This window comes from Myotis davidii, unplaced genomic scaffold (assembly GCF_000327345.1).
Source record: "Myotis davidii unplaced genomic scaffold, ASM32734v1 scaffold648, whole genome shotgun sequence".
Lineage (NCBI taxonomy): Eukaryota > Metazoa > Chordata > Mammalia > Chiroptera > Vespertilionidae > Myotis > Myotis davidii.
Window position 1 is genome coordinate 1454602 of NW_006299603.1, and position 9678 is coordinate 1464279.

Sequence of the window (9678 nt, forward strand, 5' to 3'; positions counted from 1 at the left end):
AAAGAAATAAGGAAATTAATTAGAAGAAATATTTTAATATCGCTATTTGCCCTTTCTCTATAATAGAAGTGTCAACCAAATTCACGATTGACAATGACAGATGGAAACACACGCATGCGATTGGCGCCATCAACAGCTTTATATGTATTGCGCACGCGCAAGTCAACTTAGCCTTTTATAGATATAGAATAAACTTGCTTAAGTAGACCTGCTTTCTGATGTAGCTAAACTTTTTCCTGCCCAATCTAGCACCCCAACGTCTCTTTCAGGTACTTGTCAGCAACACAGCAGTAAATATCAACATGAAACAGATTATTATTATTATAGATCACACAGGGAGAACAAAGGGTAAAAAATTTAACTGCAGCAGTGTTTGACTATATTCTGTGCAGTGAGAAAACCTGAAGTCATTTTCAAGGTCCATCATTTCTTACTTCTTTTCAGTCGGGTCAGGTTTCTAAGCTTTCTAAATCTCCGTTTTCCAGCTAATGAAAAGAAAATAGGATTCCACTGAGTCTCCTATCTACTTACTCCAGGACTTATGTGAGGATCAAATGAGATGAGACATGTGAAAACGCTTCACAGCATTTAGTTAAAGGTTAAATGCTTGCACCTGGCTATAAAGCAAATCGGGTTCCTGGGCTGAAGAAACTGCAAGGAGCTAGTTGCTAAGGACAGGAAGCCGGATGTTGCCATGTGAGGTCATTACCCGGATGGTTGGACACTTAGCATATTAGCCTTTTATATTTATAGATATAAAAGCCTAAGCAACCGTCTGACCGGTAGCAATGATGTGCACTGACCACCAGGGGGCAGACACTCAATGCAGTAGCTGTCGAGCTGTGGTTCTCGGGTGACGCACCTGGATCCAGAGAGGAGGGAGCCTGATTATGGGGTGCATCACCCGAGAGCTGCCCTCTAACAATCCATACCCCTTGGGGGTGTCAGAGAGCCAATTTTGGCCCAATCCCTGTGGGCCAAGCTGAGGGACCTCACCTGCCAGAGGGACCTCGCTCACTCTGCAGATGCCCTCTGAGCCCTGGCGCCGCCCCAGATGTGGCTGGCCAGGGAGGGACTGTGAGAGGTTGGCTCCAGGGCGTTTCCAGCCCATCTTGCCCAGTCCTGCCCTGCAGGCCACCTGCTAATTGATTTCCTTTCAATGTGCACGAATCTGTACAGAATTTTTAGAGAGTGGGAGAGAGAGGGAGAGGAGGGAAGGAGGAAAAAGAGAGAGAGAGAGAGAGAGGGAGCTGTGGTTCTCGGGTGACGCACCTGGATCCAGAGAGGAGGGAGCCTGATTATGGGGTGCATCACCCGAGAGCTGCCCTCTAACAATCCATACCCCTTGGGGGTGTCAGAGAGCCAATAATGTGAGTGAGATATATTGATTGTTTACCTCCTGAATGCACCCTGGCTGGGGATTGAACCTGCAACCCAGGTAACGTGCCCTTGACCCGGAATCAAACCCTACGACCCTTTGGAGCGTGGGTCGACACTCTAACCACTGAGTACACCAGCCAAGGCACCAATTATATTTTAATTAAAAACAAAAAGACAGGGACGACTGCAGGGGAAGGGAATGCAGTTTTATAAAGGGCAATTGTAGCCCAACGGGGGTGGTTCAATGACTGTCAACCTATGAACCAGGAGGTCACGGTTTGATTCTCAGACAGGGCACTTGCCCAGGCTGTGGCTCAATCCCCAATGTGGGGTGTGCAGGAGGCAGCTCTCATCATTGATGTTTTTATGTCTCTCTCCCTCTCTGAAATAACAAATTTATTAAAATAAAAAAGAAAGGAAAAAAGGACTTAAAGAGAAAATGCTTGCAAATCATACGTCTGATAAGGGTCTATTATCTGGAATAGATAATGAACTCTTACAATTCAACAACAAAAAGTCAAATAATCCAATTAAAAATGTGCAAAGGACTTGAATAGACGTTTTTCTAAAGAAGACACTCAAGTGGCCAACAAGCAAATGAAAAGATACTCAAATCATGTCATTACGGAAATGTAAATCAAAACCAAAATGAGGTGCAACTGTACCCTCACTAAAAATATGGCTGTAATTTTTTCAAAAAGAAAAGTAGTGAGTGCTGGTGAGGATGTGGAGAAATAGGAACCCTTGTACATTGTGAAATTGTACAGCTGCTTTGGAGAACACTTTGGCAGTTTTCAACAATTTAAATTTATCAAGTTACCCCATGACCCAGCAATTCCATTCCTAGAAATGTACCAAGAGAACTGAAAAGGTAAGTTCACACAAAACCCATTCACTAATGTTTATACTAGCTTTGTTTACAACAGTCAAAAGGTGGGAACCCAACAGCCATCACTGGCTGACTGGATGAACAAAATGTGGTGTATCTATGTAATGGAATATTATTCAACCACAAAAAAGAATAAAGTCCTGTTACTGCTACAACATGGATAAAACTTGAAGACATTAGCCAGACACAACAGGCCACATACTGCCCAACCAGCATGGGTCAGTGGTTGAGCATTGACCTATGAATCAGGAGGTCAATCACAGTTTGATTCCTGGTCAGGGCACATGTCCCCTGATTGCCAGCAGGAGGCAGCCAATCAATGATTCTCTCATCACTGAAGTTTCTATCTCTCTCTTCCTTTCCCTTCCTCTCTGGAAAAAAAAAAATACATACACATACACAGATATGTCTGTGTGTGTGTGTGTGTGTGTGTATGTGTGTGTATACATTAGAGGTCCAGTGCATGAAATTCATGCACAGGTAGGGTCCCTAGGCCTGGCAGGCGATCAGGGCTGATCTGTGTGGTGACTGGTGGGGAAACTGAGGGGGCCCTGCTGGCACCTGCCTTGGCTGGCCTGGCACCACCTGCTCGCCGGCCCTATCCTCCACTGCCACCTGTCGGGGCCTGTGGGCAGCTCCTGTGTTGAGTGTCTGCCCCCTGATGGTCAGTGTGTGTCATAGCAACCGGTCATCCTGCCGTTCAGTCGATTTGCATATTAGGCTTTTATTATATAGGATAAAAGGCCACATACTGTATAATTGTATTTATAGAAAACGTCCAGGGTAGATAAATCCATAGAGACAGAGTAGATTAGTGAGCGGTTACTGTTAATGGGTACAGGATTTCATTTTTGAGTGATGAAAACGCTACGTAGTTAGACAGTTGTGATGGTTGTACAACCTTGTGAGTATAATAAAAACCCCTGAAATGGCTCACCCTTTAAAAGGGTAAGTTTTATGGTATGAGAATTATAGCTAAAAAAACAAAAAACAAAACAAAGGAAAAAAATCTTCAACCCAGCCTACCAATTTGAGCATGACTGCTGAAGGAACCTGCTACCAACGGGAATATGTTCTCACCCTCAGGTATGCTGAGGTGGAAGGCTGAGAACTCAGTGCTCAAAATGTCACACATATGACCCCAGCCGGTGTGGCTCAGTGGTAGAGCTCTGGCCTGTGCACAGAAGCGTTGCCAGTTGGGGCGTGTGCAAGAGGCAGCCACATCAACGTCTCTCTCACATTGATGTTTCTCTCTCTCCCTCCCTCCCACTCTCTCCAAAATTATCAATGGAAAAATATCCTCGGGTGAAACACAGACTGATAACTCTTCAAGCTCATATGATTCAATATAACAAAATATTTCAATGTCTTGCTCATCAATAAAGCAAAAATATACCATTTATATATGTAAAATTGCTTTCATCCAACTTTTTAGAATTTGCTATATTTAAAAGGATGCTGTAAAAACTAGGTTTAAAAAAGTCAGACAGACTTATTAATCAGCGAGACTTTTGGAGATTTTTTTCTTACACTTAACCCTTCATCCCACAAATATTTATTGAGCACTTACTATGCGCAAAGCACTCTACTAGGTAGGCGGATAGTGGCAAGTGATGCAATGTCATGTCCCTGGAGCTGCTGCTGTGGCTGGAGGGATATCAACCACAAACAATGGAACAAGATACATCAGAGTGAATGGTGACCTTGAAGAGCCCGAAGGACATTACCACACACAGGCTGGGGTCCTAGTCGGGCACAGTAGGAGCCAACATGAAAATGCCAACAGAATGAGTGGCACCGGTCCCCCCAGGGGGAGTCGCGAGCACGTTCTGTCTCTGAAACAGAAACCTGGGCATGTGACCTCCAAGTCAGCCTTCCAAACACGAGTGGGCGAATAAGACGCAACAGCACAGCCTTTCACTTTATTATTTATTTATTTTAATACAAAGCTTTGGCATTAGCAATTTATGAAAAAATAAAATGTACTAAAAATAAATGCTTGTGTGGCATGATTGGTAAATGATGCACAAAAATAGGTTCTTTTTTTCCCTTCAAGGCAATCAGTCAGAAAGCAGTTTGTTTCTTCTTTAAAACCATTCTACCCTATGGAATAAAAGGAAAAAAGGTCAGGAATTAGTGAAAGGGTAGTTGTCAATGTTTTAAAATAACAGAGGAAGGGGTCCTAACCGACAGTGGCCGAGGGTTGTCCCCGCTTTTCCCAAGCCCCCGGGGAAGCCAGTTAAGCCATCGGCATTTCCCTGAACTCAGCAGCCTCAGATCCACGTCCCCTTAGAATGTGTTAGTGTTCCCAGAGAAATGCAGGGACAGTGTAGGCCAGTGATGGCGAACCTTTTGAGCTCAGCGTGTCAGCATTTTGAAAAACCCTAACTCAACTCTGGAGCTGTGTCACATAGAGAAATTTTTTGATATTTGCAACCATAGTAAAACAAAGACTTATATTTTTGATATTTATTTTATATATTTAAATGCCATTTAACAAAGAAAAATCAACCAAAAAAATGAGTTCTAGTGTCACCTCTGACACGTGTGTCATAGGTTCGCCATCACTGGTGTAGGCTAACAGCTTCCTGTTTAAAAGGTGGGGACAACTCCACAAATGAACTGTTCCTGGCTTGAACACATGCTCAAACTGAGTGTCCTGAAATCTGTCGCTGTTGTTCTTAAAACATGCTCCTCCTTTTCCTCAAACAAGAACGCCATTATTTATTTTAAAATAATATGTGAAGAGCACGGACTTCCAGGGAGGTATGGCTCTTATGGGAACTCCCGGGACCATGGGTACGGGTGCCTGCATCAGTGCCTGAGGCACCTCGTCCTCTGCTGCTTCCTTACTGCCCTGGACTAGTGCTGCTGCCTGCAGCGCCACTAGGGGACCAGGACCGCCCTCCTTCCTGAACCCTGCGCTGCCTGGTTCACTTGCAGGTTCCCCGTTCTGCCACTTTTCTCTTTGCTGAGTTCCAGGTCCGTCGTTCAAACCACTACCTTTGTTACCACACAATCGCTGACATTTCTTGATTTCATCTCCTTCCTTATCACCTTGACTTCCTCATTCAATTTTGCATTTTACCTCCCTTATCTTCCTGCCTCCAGTCTACCAGCCGGAGCAGCTTCTCAGCCGCCAGGAATTACTTTTTGCTGAAAAGCCTTACACATTACGCATTGTTTACAAGAATAACGTTCAAATTCTAGAGTCTGCCTACCACCGCCACTGCCACCTACAGCAGACACAGCGAACACAACGCCCTGAACTGCTCTGCCTTTTCCTCGCTTTGTGCCCAGTGGTGCCCAGCCTGCTTCTAAGTCACTCCCTGCAGGAAGGCTCCGCAACCCCACCTGTGCGGTACTGAGCTACCCAGCTCATCTCCGGTGGCAAGTGCCGGCTGAGGTCAACGCTGCAGGGGACTGAGTGGCACAGCCGGGCCCCAGGCTGGCATGCAGGGCACACTGGCACCTGAGCAATGAAACACCATTCACAGCAGCTTCACGTAAGCTCCAGGCTTTACTAATTACTCTAGTGCCGTGGTCGGCAAGCCGACTTCTGCGCATGGGCCACGCAGTTTCAATCGCACTGTACGTGCACTCCACACGTGGGATTTTGGGGAAGAGCCACACTGAAGGGGCCAAAGAGCCGCATGTGGCTCGTGAGCCGCGGTTTGCCGACCACTGCTCTAGTGCACATGTAAGATACATTGTTTTGGTAATATTTCCTCAGAAAAGCTGGCTATCAGATATGAGGACTTTTAATGGGTGAATCAAAAACTTTAAACTTACTTATTATAAACTAATGCAGCCATAACATTAAAGGTACTTCTGGAAAAAAATAAAAAGCCCACTGCCAAAGACAGTACAGAAGTCCAATCAAAGGTCCCACTGCTTTTAATTCTTTTTGTCATACTGTTTTTAGAAAACCAACTCTGTCATCTTCCCCCACACTGCCTGAGCCCTTCAACGGCTCGCTCCGGAGCAGCAGAGACACGCGGTGCAGGGAAAGGACTGACCCAGGACGCGTGTCAATGCCAGGCTCCGCTTCCTACGCCATTTCTCGGGGTCACTTAGGCCGGACAGGCCCAAGGTTACTCCTCTGCATGTATCTCAGGCTCAGGGAGGCCAACAGGAAAAGCAAATGCTCAGATGAAGAACAGGGTTCGTTAACCCGCTCGGACAAGTTCAAATCTTCGCTGGCATCGTTACAGAAAGGCTCTCTCAGAAAAATAAACAAAGATGGGTGCTAGTGTGAGCAAACAGCTGAGAACTAAAAATTCAAAGTTCTTTAGATCAGAGTTTTTCAAACTTATTCATGGATTGTAAATCCATGTACGAGCTCACGACTAGCATTGACAACCAAGCACTGAGCAGATCAGAGAGTGCTGCACGAGTAAGGACAACGTCTGAAATTTTTGCTCCAGCTGTACACAGGGCAGTCCTGGGTCACATGCAGAATGGACCTCACAGTGGGAGGTGGTCTAAAACGCCCCTCTCATCGCTCCGGAAAGGGCCCATTTGGGACGCTCCGCTCAGGAGGGACTCTCAGACCGGCAGGAACCTTAGACTTCCGCCTGATGCAGGACCTGCCTCTGAACAGCTCCAGCTTTGTAGCTTCTGTCTGAGAAGCAGGTCCAGGCCGGCTCACTAGCCTGCAAGACATGCTGTCCCAGGGGACAATTCTGACAGCAGTTCTTTCTCACGTCAAGTGCAAGTCTACCTCCCTGCGGATGCCTCCAGAAGGTGTCACAGTGAGTGTTGCTTCTGTGAGCCCCGGGGACTCACCGGGGACTGTCTGGAGTATTACCGGGGCCGGGTGGGAGTAACAGAGCCCAGTGCAGGAGTACGGTCTCGGTAGGGGCTATTCTCATCTTTGGGATCCTCCCAGCACCTGGAGACACCTCTCATCTCACCCAGGTTCCTCTTTTTCTAAGCTAAGCTTCCCCAAGACGTCAAATCTTGAATTTTCAGACCCTTTTATATTGAGATATGTCAGTGCTCCTCTTAAAGTCTGAGCAGAACAATTCAGAAATATTGAGTGGAGAGTAAAACCAGAGACATCAATTCCTTTGATGTGGTCTAGACGCTTCTACCGTGACCCTCGGAGGACGGCTCAGGAAGGGTGCTGGGAGACAGCCCAGGCCGCTGGCCTGCTGCAGAGCCGGCGACTGGGTCTGGGGCATTGTCACAGGGTTTGACATTTGTCCCAGTTACTTCATCATGCTAACCGCAGCCGACATTTCCTCCTGCTGAGACTGTGTCAATCCTGAATGTATGAGTTACACTCTGCAAATTTTAGGACATGATTTCCAGGAACCCAAATCTAGGAACTGAGAATGGGCTGTAGAGACTATCTAACCCATCCTTCCACTCAACTCAAAATATCTCCTACATCACCCACAGGTTTTACTTATAACTTGTTCCTCAAAAAAAAAAAAATAAAAAGACAGTATTGACTTTTCTTCTGTTGAGAGAAAACTGGCTTGACACAAATGTAAGCCGGTAAATGCTCGGCTTTAACAGGGTTCGTCTGAGTAACGAAGTAGAGGGGAAAACCCCCTTGGGAACGGAACTCAATAACCTGGCTTACTTAGGTGCCAAGAAACAGAGGCATGAAACTCAATCTATAAAAATATATTCACCTTGGTTTATTTGCTTCTTTGACTACTATCCTGTTTATATTGCAAAGTCTCAACATTCACTAGATTTGCAATGTTAACAAAATTAAAAAGCACAGTTAGTGATGGGTGAGCACCTGGAGTATTTCCTCACAGGAGTGACCCCGGGCACATGGACTTTTGATTGACTCCTGATTCAGCCAGTAGCGTCAAGCCCTAGGTAACCCTGCAGCGGGGTGAGGGAGATGGCAGTGCGCTCGCCCTGGGGGCAGCAATCCTCCCGGTGGGTGGAGGCCGAGGCCGCCATGGGGCCAGGGGGTGCCGCATGCCTGCCCTTTCAGCGGGACAGTGCTGCTTCATCTTGCTCACAAATTTTCACAAGTGACTGCGTCTAGGTCTGGCTTACATCACAGCACAAGTTCAGTGTAACACGGTCAGAAAAGTAAACTGTAATAGAAGATTATCTTACAAATGAATGAGGTTACCTAGAAAATTAAAAGCGAACTATTAAGTTGCAAAGGCAATCTCATTTTGGTTGTAAGTTTTTGGTAAAGGCAAAAAGGGAAGTAAGATAGATTTCAAAAAATTCATTAATGAAGAATACTTACAAATTTATTTGCTAAAATAAACTTCTCTGGAATTAAAATTTTTCATCAACATTTTGGGGGAAGAGACATTGAGTGACTATTATCTCTTACAATTAAAAAGGCTTTTAAAAATTAAGTCATTCATGCTATAAAAAACATCAACACATAAAAGCACAATAGGAGAGAAAAACACCGTAAGTCTACTAAATTAAGATTCACCATTAATATTCTGGTGACCATCTTTCATGCATCTCCCCACACTCTCTCTCACACTCTCTCAATTTCTCTCTTTAAATGGGATCATGAAAATCATCTTTCAGAATGGCTTTGATTGAAGGCACAGAAATAATATTCAAATGAATAATTGCAGCATCAAGGCTAATGGGAGAAAGGTTGGACTAAGACATGGATCTAAGATCTATGACTTAGATTCTAAGTCATGCAGGCATTTATGGATGGAACTGAAATATGATGTTTCAGGTACTCTGATTTCTAATAGGTAACATGTCTATTGAGCATTCTCTGAAATATCTGATGCATGAACTGAGCATCTGGCCGATTCTGAGTGGCTGCAAGGTGACCATTAAATTACTTTAAAATTTTCTAAAAGTGCTCATAGTGACACTGTTTGCTGTGACTAGTTTTCACTCATTTGTGAAATCATCTAGCCTGATGGGTCAGCATGGGAGTAAGCAAAAGAGGTGACTGCAGGTGAAATGAGTATTTCCCTCCAAACTGGTGTGAATCACAGGCACTCGCAGAGCTCCTATGACTCTGTAATCTATTTCATGAAAGAAAATGATAAAGGCAGATGGCTGTCTTACTCACGGAACTTAAAAAAGCTCAGTGGAACTGATGGGCTAACATTTATTGAGCACTAATTATGTACCAGGCACTGTGCTAAACACTTCAGGTGCTAATTCTCACAACAACCCTATGCTGTACTCCTACCATTATCCTTGTTTCATGAAGGACTAAAATGAGCTTCAGAGAAATATAACTTCCCAGCTCACGGAGTCATGTTCATGTATGTCTGCCTCCAGAGTATGAGCAGGTAATACTGTGTGTGTCGAAGTAAAACTGCACCAGCTGGGCCCAACAGAAACAGCCAGCTGGTGACCTGCTGGGCGAGGCTGAAGAATTTGAAGGTTGAAGATTGCCTACTGACTATGACACTCCCCAACACGCCATCCTTCAGGAA

General features: G+C 45.1%; 1 protein-coding gene and 1 long non-coding RNA gene across 4 annotated transcripts in view; both read right to left on the bottom strand.

Annotated features, from left to right (window-relative positions):
• RNF130 (ring finger protein 130) overlaps nucleotides 1-9678 on the bottom strand; it is a 115747-nt gene that overhangs the window by 24368 nt on the left and 81701 nt on the right. Inside the window, exon 8 of one of the 3 annotated variants that reach the window (XM_015571543.1) lies at nucleotides 4188-4372. The exons of 1 other annotated variant lie outside the window; for it this stretch is intronic. In XM_015571543.1, the coding sequence (XP_015427029.1) occupies nucleotides 4368-4372 (5 nt within the window). In that variant the 3' untranslated portion in view covers nucleotides 4188-4367. Of the gene's footprint in view, nucleotides 1-4187; nucleotides 4373-9678 lie in introns of those variants that run through there. One more of the 3 variants, XM_006775390.2, reaches the window with a different exon arrangement.
• LOC107184929 lies at nucleotides 6068-7804 on the bottom strand. The gene is made up of 2 exons (XR_001515830.1): nucleotides 6921-7804; nucleotides 6068-6638 (listed from the first exon to the last, which is right to left on the bottom strand). It is a non-coding gene; the product is annotated as an uncharacterized LOC107184929 (long non-coding RNA).